Source organism: Acomys russatus, chromosome 28 (genome assembly GCF_903995435.1).
Source record: "Acomys russatus chromosome 28, mAcoRus1.1, whole genome shotgun sequence".
Taxonomy (NCBI): domain Eukaryota; kingdom Metazoa; phylum Chordata; class Mammalia; order Rodentia; family Muridae; genus Acomys; species Acomys russatus.
Genome location: NC_067164.1, coordinates 35,821,863 through 35,834,948, shown reverse-complemented (window position 1 = coordinate 35,834,948; position 13,086 = coordinate 35,821,863). Strand labels below are relative to the sequence as shown.

The 13,086-nt window shown below is 45.0% G+C and overlaps 1 protein-coding gene across 1 annotated transcript in view; it reads right to left on the bottom strand.

The window, feature by feature from the left end:
• R3hdm2 (R3H domain containing 2) overlaps window positions 1–13,086 on the bottom strand; it is a 120,801-nt gene that overhangs the window by 33,435 nt on the left and 74,280 nt on the right. The window contains exons 6-13 of the mRNA XM_051170694.1: window positions 10,523–10,649; window positions 7,858–7,936; window positions 7,239–7,298; window positions 6,647–6,787; window positions 6,146–6,254; window positions 3,501–3,596; window positions 738–769; window positions 559–612 (exon numbers count right to left, since the gene is read on the bottom strand). Coding sequence (XP_051026651.1) covers window positions 559–612; window positions 738–769; window positions 3,501–3,596; window positions 6,146–6,254; window positions 6,647–6,787; window positions 7,239–7,298; window positions 7,858–7,936; window positions 10,523–10,649 — 698 coding nt within the window. The remainder of the gene's footprint in view (window positions 1–558; window positions 613–737; window positions 770–3,500; window positions 3,597–6,145; window positions 6,255–6,646; window positions 6,788–7,238; window positions 7,299–7,857; window positions 7,937–10,522; window positions 10,650–13,086) is intronic.

Here is a 13,086-nt window from a genome sequence, read left to right as displayed (position 1 = left end):
GATAGACAGACAGTCTTTTAAAGGACATGCTCTAGGCTCATTCTAATGCGACCTATCCTCTCTGAGGCCATCTTACTGTATAGTATCTTGTCAACAAGAACACTACACACAGATATTCATGTATGTATTTATATGCATGCATGTATTTTTTTCCTCTAGAGATACAAAATAGTCCTTGTTCTAGGTTCAGATCTCAGCTGTCCACACCTTTCTACAGGCTGAGCAAAGGCAGTCAGGAGACACCTATTCTTTCACCTTATACTACCTGTAGGTTCGAATCCTTTACAAGTGCCCAATTCTAGCCCATCTGTGGGTGGAAATAGTACCTACCTGTCTCAGGCACGACTAGTCGCTCCCTACCACATCTACTCAATAAAGTCACTGAGGAGGAACCTTTTTTCCTCCAAAAAGGGAAAAAGAATCCAGTGTTGCAAAACCCACAAATTTAATTATTTCACAAGCAGCCATGCATGGAGAAAACCCACTCACTCCACTGAAAAGATTACAGCAAAACAAAATTAAAAATAAAAAAGAGAGATACAGATCACACACAAGTACCTAAAAATCTGCCTTCTCTTGTGAGAGCTAGAAGAAAAGGCTTCTTTGGAGAGTCTGTTGGTTAACACCAAAAACAAAACAAAACAAGACAAGAATAGTATCATTATAGGGCATATAATATACACAACCTCACTGATAAAAGCGAAGGATAAGCAGAGAGCATGCTCAGTGGTACTCACCTGATGTCATTTAGATATCCATTCTGGCCAGTCTAGGTAGGGGGAGAAAACGGAAAATAATTCATAAGAAAATTATAAGGCGCAACAGCAAAGGATGTCCACGATGCTAGGAATGCCCACGATCTTTAAACCAAAGCTCTCACCCCACCAACAGGGGGTGGTGTGAGGCTAGGGTGAGGGGTGAGGCTAGGGTAACCCACTGCCGTGCCCCAGGCTGACTTCTCACCTTCAGTGTGAAAACATTTGGCATTTTTAGCCTTTCCACAACATTTCAATGAAGGCTGACAAGGGAGAAGTAGGGAGAGGAGGGGCAGGAAAGCTATGAGCCTAATCATCCCCTTTTTAGCTCTACATTTATTGCTCTGGTAGTGACTGAATGTAGTAACTGACATTGTCATCTTAAAGCATGTGCAAAGGAAAGGACACATGAAAAGGAAATTTCATTTTTTTGTAAATTAACCTCAGTGGCTGTTTTCTTTCTGCCCAAATGAAAGGCAGTGTGACTTGAGCCCCATTATGGGTGAGATATTGGGGAAGCAGATAATTTTTAGAGCCTAGAAAAAAATTAGGACATCAGAAGTCTGAAACAGTTCCACCAGATCATTTTCTGACCAAGCCACTGAGCTGAGTGAGGCCAACCCTGTGGTAGACTCCCAAACCTTAGAAAAAGGCACCGAGGGCCAGCGTCCAGCTGTTGGGCACAGCAGGGTCTGCACAGAGCAGCTTTCCCAAAACACAGCTCTGGCCCTAGAGAAGGCTGCAGCAGCAGCATTTCCATCCGAACACCCTTCTTGGCACTTCCCGTTCTTCTGGGCCTGCCTCCTTGTCCTCACTCTACCCTTAATCACTCCCTCTGACTGGGCGGGCTCCTCTCCACATGGACTCTTTGGAGGATGGTGGAATTTGGCCATTTCTCCTCATCTAGATCTTCTGAGATTTCCGAGGCCTCTACTACAAGAGCTAGGAAGTACTGAAACGAAAGTGATAAATCCACAAGGATTTAACAAAGAATACATACATATTAGTAGAGGCTTGAGAGACTAGACATCAGGAAGGAAAGAGGAGAGAAGTGCTAACTTTGCCTTTACTGTGGCTGGAGGCAGATGTGTTCCACTATGGCTGATAACTAGGCCTAGTGTTCTGTGATAAGCTGTCTGTGCATTCAGATAATGGCTTTGCGAGGGCGTGACACAGTGACACAGTGAGGCAGTCGTTTTCCATGTGTCAGGGAAGCAGAGGAGCACGCAGATAGTCAGCGTGGCCGTCACTGAAGACCCCAGAGCAGGGCAAGCCATCAAGAGGCAGCTGCCATTAGGTTATGAACGTGGACTCTGGAGCCAGACTGTCTACATCCAACACCGGCACCTTGACTAATTAGCAATGCCATGGTAGGTAAGCTGTTACTGAACCTGTGTCTTAGTTTTTCATTTATAAAGTGAGAAAAAATAATTAAAACTCCTTCACAGACCTATTGTGAAGATGATACAAGTTAACCTATATGAAATACTAAGACAGTAAGTACCACATAAGCACTTCTAGTCACAGTTTAGGGCCATCCTAGCCATAACTATAACATCTCTCCTCTCAGTCCACCCACCTGGTTTGCAGGCAATGCACTAAACTCTCTTTAGGTAGGGATAGTATTTGAAGGACAGACTTTTCTAACTCAGAATGGAAGTCTACATAATAGAAGGTAAGAAGATTGCTTTTTGAATTCTAGGCCAGAAAGCTTGCTGTGTGTCATTTTCCATAAGAATTCTTAAAATCGCTTGGCTCTCTCTCTAGACAATGAAACGAGCATTTTTCTGGAGTTGGAGACTTTATTTTCTGGGTGAGGTGATGATGAAAAGACACACACGTTGTTCTGCGTGTGTTTGTGTGTGATATAAAAATGGGAGGGGTCTTGATGAGAGAAGAAGAATAGAGGGATGGGAGGAGAGTAGTGTCCGTCCACTTGGCTTAAACTTCCTTTGTTGCTAAGATGTTATTCTATCCTGGTGTACATGTTTCAGAGATCTGTTCATCTGTTGCTTATCTAAGCTCTTTCCTGTAATCCTGCTAAACATCTCTTGGAATAATAAGCAAAGGCAACTAGATACAGGGTGACAAGTATATTTTGATATGGCTCACAGTTCTTAAAAACACAGTTACCCTTTGGACCATGGAGCCACCACTGTTCTAGAAGGTAAGAAATATAGAAAGAAGGAGGCTTCCCATGCAAGTAGTGTCTGGAGGGACTAGGGTGCTCTCTGTGTATGCACGGGGAATGTGGCAGCTATAGAGAATCAGCCAGAACAACATACCCTGAAAACAAGCTGGCCAAACAAGATGAATGTGGAGTCCATGTGGACACTGAGTCTTCTACTGAAAAGCAAAGATGTGCAGAACAGACAGTGGGAGTCTAGAGGGTGAGTGGGAGGAGGGCTTCACAGGCAAGACTTAGGGCCCTTTCATCAGTTCTGCCAAAACCAATTCTCTTTCCAGTCTAGTTATATTTACCAAATTCAGCCACTCCAAGTTTCGAGTCTCTTTGTATACCATACAGCAGAATGTATTTCAAAATAAAAACCCATAGCTTCTTGATAAGCCACATTCAGTTTTAGAGGTCAAATCTGGGACTGACTGATGTTGGTTAAAAATAGAAAAGAAAAGGAAAGGAAACAAAAAGATCCCACAACATTCATGGAGGGCTCATTCCATTCACAGTTGCAAAGATTAAGAGCTAAAAGCTATGGTCTGACAACTCTCAGAAGCTACACTTACCTCTCGGGCAAATATTCTCTCTCGGACCCTTTGATATTCCTCCTCTCTCTCTTCTATTGACTTGCTCCTCCTTCCATCCTGCAATGGAACTCTGATCTAGATCGATGAGCAGAATTAAGCTAGTTAAGTTCTCCTCGTACTGCAAGCTCACTGCACACCAGCAAGGAAGAGAAACTGGGAAAGTTTACAGTTGCCATCAACAAATGGAAAATAAAGGAATGACATTTCCAGTCCTGGACAGGCTTCACTGGGTACGTCTGACCATGCAGTTTGGGAGATCAGCGTTTCTGGATGGTAGAGGACTTGCCATGCCCCCCCAACCCCCAAATATCAAGAACAACAACTACTTATAAGGATTGGGTCAGTTCCCTGGAGTAATCAGGTACTGTTCAGTCAGTGAAGATCAAGGAAGCAGCCCTGGGCAAATAAACAACAGTGCTCTAGAGGGGAAGAAGGAGGCTGAAGAGGGCAGAGAGGGAAGGTTAGCGCGGCGGTGTGTCAGACGCTCACAGAGCTGGCACTCAGTAGGACCCTTCTTCAGTCACTGACGCCACATCCGAGGAACCCAAGACAGACAGGGCTTCGCAAAAAGGGTCTTGGACATGAAATCTCAGGGGTGAAGCTAAACTCAAAGACTGAGCATTTTTCTCAACTTAATTATAGCAATTGGAGGGAGTTGAGGAGACAGAAATAAAGAACAAAGAGAACAGCTCAACACAGAAGAGAAAGAAAAAGAGAACAAAATAGAAGGAAATGAGCAAAGAAAGTAACAGATAAATGAGGTACAGTGGACAGTGAGGAAGACAGAAAGGGTAAAGAAGGAGATGGGGACACAGGGAGAACTTCATGTTCTCTGACAGACAGAGTGAGGTGGTGACCAATAGGAATGTCTGATGGGCAGATGGCCACTTCTGGCTAGCCACTACCTAACGTCCCATCACTGCTTTCCTCTTCAACTGTTTTTGTCAACACTGTCCTGGAAGGGTTTCAGAGAGGGCCCTTCTCTCAGGTAACCGCAGAACTCAGTGAGTCAGTGTTGTCACACCACAGACGACTCTGACCTTCAGCCACGTGAAGCTTGAAGGAACCCGTTGCTCGAGGCCAAACCTCTCTCTTGCTCCCTTCTCCCCTTCCAAAGGCAGCGCAGGCCTTGAGGGATCTTGACTGCCGAAATGCAGTCCTCCTGTCCTCTAGACCATGCCCTGCTGACTATCTTTCATCAGCTCTATTACAAGGAGACACAAGACCCTCAAAGTCTGCAGCCTCTAGCATGGTCTGCCAAGGGCAGAGTGGAAAGCTCAACTGGGCATCAAGGCAAATCCCAAATGTCGACTCTCAGTAAAGTGACTTCAGGCAAGTAACCAAACATCTGTAGACTCAGTATTTTTATGCGAAAAGTGGGGTTAATTACCCCATTTACACTGGGTTGTGGAAAGGATTAAAAGAGATAACATATATATGTTTAAAGCAAAGCCCAGCTCAGGGGAAACAATAAAACAACACCACCATGTTTGTTGCTAACAGCACAGCCAGAAAGCGCACAGAAGCTCCCCCACTGGGACCCAGTCCCCTTGCACTCCAGTGTGCCTGCAGCCTAGTGCTTCCCGAGTCATGCAGGGGCTTTGGGAAATGTAGAGAAGGGCATCAGGATGGAAAGGCTCTTTCTTGTTTTACAAAAATTTGTCTTTTTGTAATTTTCTTTGCTTTCGGCCAGACCCAGCATGTTTGTCTGCATTAGACAACGGCACCTTCTTAAAAGGACTCCTTTCACATTCAAGTAGCAAGCAAGGAAGGTCCCGGTCTCAAGACATACAGTATTTCAAGAAAACTAGTTGTGACTCTAGAAGTAAGGTATTATTATACAGTTACTATTCCTTACCAAGACTCACTCTGGCTCTACCCAACCACACTCTTCACATCTAATCACTTTTGGCAGCTGAGCAGATGCAGGATAACCTGAACTCTCCATTTAGCTGGGGAAACCAGTCCTCAGTCACTTGCTATCAAAGGGACAGAGATGAGAGCAGCAGAAGCCCCACCGCAAATGAAGGGCCAGGGCAGCTTGGTTTGTTTTTTGCTTAGTTCCACAGGAATGGGTCCAAGGGGCCTGAGCTCCCAGCACTGAGAGTCACAGTAACTCACTTGGTGCAAGGACGTGGGAAAGACTGAGGGGTCTGCCAAACAGATCAGACACACGTTGCAACTGTCTAAATCCAGCCATAACTTTGCCAGTGTAAGGCTAGCCCTTAGCCAGGATAAGCGTGGAAAGGGGATAAAGTAACTTTGGTATTTCGGTAGCCCCAATATCCTCCCTATGGGCTGAGGGAGGGGCTGGAGAGAAGGAGACGACACTGAAATCAGCTAGATCAAGGCTGACACAGGGAGGGACCTTATTTTGTCCAAAATGAAATGTAGGTAGAAGTTAGTGGCAGACCTAGAGAACTGTAGGCCAGATGAGGTCACCCAGCAGACCTCAGTACCATGTCTCTTCAGCTCAGCTGTGGTCAGTCCTCAGTGTGAGGCCAAAACCAACTCAGGTAACAACTCTGTGTCCCTTTCCACTCTAAGATGTTTTCAATTTCATTCTCCCTTCCCAGTTTCTCTCACTGCAGGCTCTCAATAGGCCCACCCTTCCCATTCTTCACCTGGTTATCATCTCGGTCCATGCTGGCATCGTCTCTCTTGAGAATGAATCTCTGTTGAAACTCTGTGTTCTTCTCATCTTTTATATGTTCTGAGAACCTCTGTTCCGGGCTGAGATTTGGAAAGAAACATGAAAAGAAGGGAGGAAGAAAGACCTTTCCATTAGGGAGAAGAACTTTAGGCACAGCTCTCCTAAATTCTACGTCTCTACTCAAGAGAATTCTTGGTGTCAGGAATGGTTATGTCACATGAAGGGTTAAATGAAATCTTTGTGTCTGATCCCCAAACCCCTTTTTTTTCAGGCAGCAGGCTCTTAAGTCCTGACCCTTCTACCTCCACCTTTCCTGAAGGCTACAGGATTGCGGGTAGGCACCGCTACATGATGCCTGCTCTTTCGTGCAGCGCCTCTTCATTCAGTGTGGTGTTGGTGCTATTGGACAGGAACAGAAGCTAGGGCCAATCTCCACGGAAGACCAGGATCTCTCATCAGAATCTACCCTTACATTCTCGTGTTGCTGGTTTTGTTGATGATGACAGCTTTCCCAGTTTGATCAACATTGTGGTCCATCCCGAAATAGGCAGCTACCCGGTGTAACAGCATCCTGTGATATGAGGTCATCTGAGGAAACTTCTTGAACTGGTTACTGAAGGGGTACCAGGGTAAAAAATAAAAGATAACAACAATAGAAGCCAGTGTCTAAAGTGGAAACATTTTAGGAGAATGAGACATACAAGAAATAGATATTTACCCTGTGAGAACAGAAAGAGTTCCTCTCAGGATTTTGCAGATTAATTTGTTCCAGTCCCTAGTGACACTACACATTCCCACTGCATGATGTTACTTAAGTCCTTTCTTCCACCACCTGAATGTGGTTAGTCAAAGGGAAACAGGAGAAGTCCATACCTAACTACTAAAAACAGTATAAAATCTTTTTGGCTCAACCTTAACCTATTCAGATTGTTTCTCCCTAACTTTTACCCAGGGAGTAATTCAAAGTTCTTTCTTTGAGGAAAAAAGTGGTGCCTCAAAGCTGTACATAACTCCTCTCCAGCGCTCCTCCCACCTCTAGGATAAGTCTCCTAAGAGTGACTTACTTGTTGTCACTGATGAACTCCAGAATCTCCTGCTCCAACTTCAGCAGCATCATCCTGTCCCTGTTGTAAAAAGATCAAAACAAAACACTGCCCAGGAACTGAAAACCAACTTGTGCATCACAGAAACTGAGGAATATACCCAAACTCTAATAACGGCCACAATGCAGAAGCTGAGGAGCCTTCCTAGACTGTCCTGCGGTGGCCTGAGAAAGTACATACTCTGCACGTCTCTCCTATCAGCACCCAGTCATTAGCAGCACACACTGCAGGCTTATAAGCCTAGGCGCTGCTCTACGTCCTACCCAGCGATCTGAAGAGGATGAAAGCAGTTGTGGTTCTGCTTATGTACAAATCCCTAGGTCGCTGCTCTGGGATTTTTAACTAACAAGCACCCAAGCCTTCAAACTTCCTAGTCACTGTGCTCTTCTTTCACAAGATTTCTCTCTACTCTTCAAAACACAGATCCCCATGTGACAGTATTCCAGATCGTTCAAAACTAAGAACCTTAGAGAATTAAGAAGAGACAGGCACCCTCTATTGTAGTAATGCACACGTGCTGGGAAGCTGCTCGGCTTCAGAGTCCTGCCATGCCTACCCTAGCCCTTTCAATCATGTTTACCTTGGGTTCTTCTTCAGTGTATTTACAAGAAATTCATGTAGATCTATTCCAGTGGAGTCTGTATATTCTTGGCTGGAGTCTAGAATCATCACAACAAAAGAAATTTAAAGGAAATAAAACTGCATAATACTAATTTTAAACAAAAGCCACTGTCTAAACAGCAATGTTCTGTGAAATTCCCATCAAGCTCTGGGCTGTGATAAAGTGCCTGGCTACCATGGGTAAGGTCCCAGGTCCTGTGGAGACAGGTGGTCCGGGGGAGACCCCTGGCCAGCCAGTTTGGTTGAATCAGTTCCAGGTTCGGTGTAGAGACTCTGTCTCAGAAACTAACGGCAGAGAGGCTGGCTAGATTGCTCAGGGGTGAAGGTGCACGCTGCCACAGCTGGAGACTGACTCCCAGAGCCTACGCAGGGGTGAGAGCTAACTCCTGAACAGTGTCCCCTAACCTCCACACACATCACACACAGAGAAAACAACAAGTAAACACAGAAACGTGCCAAAAAATAAATTAATGTAGAGGGCAATAGAAGGAAACACCTGACTTCACCCTCTAGCCTCCACACATGTGAACATGTACACACGCGTAACACACGCACGCATGCACATACAACCCCATTACAACAACAGAAGAATGAATTTAGGCTACAGTGTTGTATCAGTATTATACTAAAATACTACTACTTAACATTAATAAATATTTGCTGAATGTCCTGATGAGAATAAAGCAGGTTTTTATCCTACCTAATGAAAACAGGTAAGGCTGTTTTCATGCTGACTTCCATCATGGCTGACTTATCCAAAATCTCAGGAAAAAATTTCAGTATTATTCTTTAGTCCCAAGGCTGCTTTATTTGTCAAATATAACCTTTGAAAGACTAAAAATGGTCTCTGTGTATGTGTGTTTATGTGAGGTCTGTGTATGTACATGTGGTGTGTGATGTGTATGTATGTGTGCTCTGTGTATGTATGTGCGGTGTGTGTGTGTGTGTGTGTGTGCACACATGTGTGCGCGCACACGTGTGTGCTCACATGGTGTAGGCACACATGCCATGGCATGTCCTCCTCACATCTCTGTGTGGACTCCAGGGGTGAAGTTCAGATTGTCAGGCTTGCACTGAAAACACTTCACCCACAGACACCTAGCATAGCACAGGCTAATGAGTGAAAGTTGGCCCATATTGTAAGCTATACTGGCGAAGGCAGGCCTGGGGTAAAGCGCAGCTGGTTGAGTGCTTATTTAACACGTGAAGCCTGGGTTTGATCCCTAGCCCCACCTACACTGGCCATCCCAGTTCAGGAGATAGAGGAAGAAGGAGGCTCAAGGCCAGACCAAATTACATGAGACGCTGCTTCAAAATTAACAAATTAACATAAATAAATCATTGTAGCCAACCCCAATGCAAAATGAAAATGTTACCGTATTTTTTGGACTCTAAGATCATCTGACCATAAGACACACCCAGTTTTTAGAGCAGTAAAACAAGAAAAACAGTAAAAACAGCAATGGGACCATAAGGCACATCCTAATTCCCTGCTCCCTGCTCTACGTCCCCAGCCTTGCCCCCCTTTTGGGGGGGGGGGTGGAGTGCATCTTATGGTCCAAAAAATACAGTATCTGGAAGATATGCTACCAGGGTAGTATTGATGCTGACAGAGCACCTGTGTACACCTCTGAATCTAAGGCCCTGAGGCAAAGCTGATTAAAAAATCAAAGTACTTGACGTGGTCAATTCCTCTCCAAGCAACTGAGGCAGCAGGAGACACTGAACCGCAGGGCCACAAAAACCCATGGGTGCCAAGTATCAGGATGGAACGAGAAAATAGTGTGGAATTGTAATCCTAGCTGCTCTGGAGGCTGAGGCAGGTGAATTCAAGGATAAACTAAGTTCAAAGACAGCCTGAGAAATTTAGTGAGATATTACCTCAAAATTTAAAGAGATGACTGGAGATATAGTTTAGTGGTAGAGTGCTTGCCTAACGTACAAGGGCCTAGGATCAATACGTTGTACAAAAGGAGATGGGCAGAGAGATGAGCTATGGGTATAGCTCAGTTGGTAGAAGGGATTCTATTTCAGCACCACATTAAAACTAGGCATTGTGGCACACATCTGTAATCCTAAGACTCAGGAGTAGAGACAGGAAGATCATAAGTTCAAGGTCACCTTTATCTATACAGCAAGTTACAGGCCAGCCTAGGCTACATGAGACCTGCCTCAAAATTTAAGAGAGAAAGAGCTGGAAGGATAGCTCAGATGTTAAGAGCACCACATGCTCTTCTAGAGGACCTGGGTTTGATTCCCAGCCACCCACACAGCAGCTCATAACTGTCCCTGGAGAACTGGCACCCTTTTCTGGCCCACTTGGGCACCAGGCATGCACATGTGCAGAAGGATACATGCAGGCAAAACATCTATACACATAAAATAACAATAAATAATGAGAAAAAAAGATGAAATGCCAAGATAATCCAGCATGGGAAGGCAGGAGGATCTCTGTGAGTTCAAAGCCAGCTTGGTCTACATAGTAAACTACAAGGGCTAGTCTCTCAAAACAAAAACAAAATAAAACACCTTCCCTCTAAAGAAATAAGGGAGGGAGGGAGGAAACAGACAGACAGCACACGGTGGCACCGGGTACTAGGCTAGAGGAGAGAGAGAGTTCTCACCTCTGGATAGCATCTTCCTTGGGCCCTTTTCTTTGCTTTTGTCCTTGTCTTCCTTTTCAGAGACATCCTTTGTGGACTTTTCTTCCTCCTTGTCAGAGGGGCAGCTGATGTGCAGCTGAATTATATCCTGAAACAGAGGAAAAGAAAGAAGGGAAAAAGACTTACACTCTGGTGAGTATGGAGAAAATGGCTTAGCTTAATTCATTGCATTTATTGCTTTGATAGACAACCTGTGTTTAGTTCCCAGCTCCTACATGGCAGCTCAAAACCATCTGTAACTCAAGTTTCAGGGGCTCTGACGGCCTCTTCTGACCTCTGTGGGCACATGGTACACAGACATGCATTCACGAGGAAGGATTTATCTTTTCTTTTTTCATTTTTAAAAATCGTGTGTGTGTGTGTGAGCGCGCGCGCGCGCACCTCAGTATACTTATAGAGCTCAGAGAACCTTGCTTGAGGTAGGGTTTCTTGTGTGTAGTAGTGTGTCCTAGGCTAGCTAGCCTTTAAGCGTCCAGAGACTCTTGTCTTTGCCTCTTATCTCACTATAGGAGCACTTACATTGGGCATATGCACTCAGGCCCTCACACTTGAACTGCGAGGCTTGTTGGAGAATATTTAAACACACTGTCAAACCCAAGAGTGTGTTGTTTACTAGAAAAATCTGTTTCTAGTTGTGGTGTGGTTCAGCTTTAGCACACACCTTTAATCCAAGAGCTTTCTGTTTGATTATTGTAAACAGGATTAAATAAAGTCAACCCTAGGTCAAGAGGTGGAGCAAGCAATCAGTTGGCAGAGAATGAATGTAAGAAAAAAACAGAGAGTAAGAAGTCAGGAAGAGGCCGGGCGTGGTGGCGCACGCCTTTAATCCCAGCACTCGGGAGGCGGAGGTAGAGGCAGGCGGATCGCTGTGAATTCGAGGCCAGCCTGGTCTACAAAGTGAGTCCAGGATGGCCAAGGCTACACAGAGAAACCCTGTCTCGAAAAACCAAAAAAAAAAAAAAGAAGTCAGGAAGACAGACAGACAGACAGACAGGAAGTAGAAGGGAGGAAGATTCAATTTGAGGGTTTTTGAGATGGTGTGGAGAGCTCTGGGTCCCCTGCCGAGTGAGCCAGACATTAAGACTCAAACTCCCCACTGTCACGACGCCCTTTTCTTTTTGGGAAGCCAGCTGAGGAATAGGTAGGCTGGGTGTTTTCTCTGCCTCTCTGAGCTAGTAGGATTTCACCCCAGCTTCTGGCTTATGAATCTTTATTGGTAAAATTGAAAGTCTGAGATTATTAGAGACAACAAAGGTTTTACCCACAGTGATGTAAAAATGGCCACCATAGATTCATATATTTGAAAGTTTAGTCACCAGGGAGTGGCATTATTTGAAAGGACGAAAAAGTGTGGCCTTGTTGGAAGGGATGGGCTCTGAAGTTTCAGAAGCCCAAGGCAGGCCTAGTGGACCTTCTGCTGCCTGTTGAGTCTGGATGTAGAACTCTGAGGTACCATGTCTACCTGTGTGCTGCCCTGCTTCCTGCCATTATGACAACAGACTAAACCTCTGACCTTAAGCCAGCCCCAGTTAAATACTGTGTCTGTGGTGTCTCTTCATGGCAACAGAACACTAACTAAGAAACCCACTGGGTCATCTCCCCAGTTCCAACTTTATTTTACAGAACAATGTCTGTTGTTAATTCTTTGGATTTTTGTTTTGCCAAGAGCAGAGGCCGACCTTTTTCTGTGGGAAGTCACAGCTAAAGCTGCACTGGCTGTCCCTGTAAGAACTGGATGATGGTTCTACCACTGATGGGGAACTGTTCAGCTCTGGGTCCTCTGCCGAGTGAGCCAAAAATTAAGACTGAAACTACCCCCTTGTATTACCGTATGAGCTTTACTCACTGGGCATGGTGGCGTACCACTTTAATCCCAGCACTTGGGAGGCAGAAGCAGGTGGATCTCTGTGAGTTCAAGACCAGCCTGGTCTACAAAGCAAGTCCAGGACAGCCAGGACTACAAGAGAAACTGTGTCTGGAAAACAAAAACAAAACAACAACAACAAAAAAATGAGCTTTTTTCTTTCTTCTTCTTCTTCTTCTTTTTTTTTTTTGGTTTTTGAGACAGGGTTTCTCTGTGTAGCCCTGGCTGTCCTGTACTTGCTTTGTAGACCAGGCTGGCCTCAAACTCACAGTGATCCACCTGCCTCTGTCTCCCAAGTGCTGGGATTAAAGTGGTGTGCCACCACACCTGGCTTTCTTTTTTTAATGATTTATTTATTTTTATTTTTTTTATTTTATTTTTATTTTTTTATTTTTTTTGGTTTTTTGAGACAGGGTTTCTCTGTGTAGCCTTGGCCATCCTGGACTCACTTTGTAGACCAGGCTGGCCTCGAACTCACAGTGATTCGCCTGCCTCTGCCTCCCAAGTGCTGGGATTAAAGGCGTGCGCCACCACGCCCGGCTATTTATTTTTATTTTATGTGCATCGGTGTTTTGACTGTCTGTATGCCTGTTGTGAGCTGCCTCGTGGGTGCTGGGAATCAGAACTGGATCCTGAGCTCTTAACCTCTGAGCCATCTTTC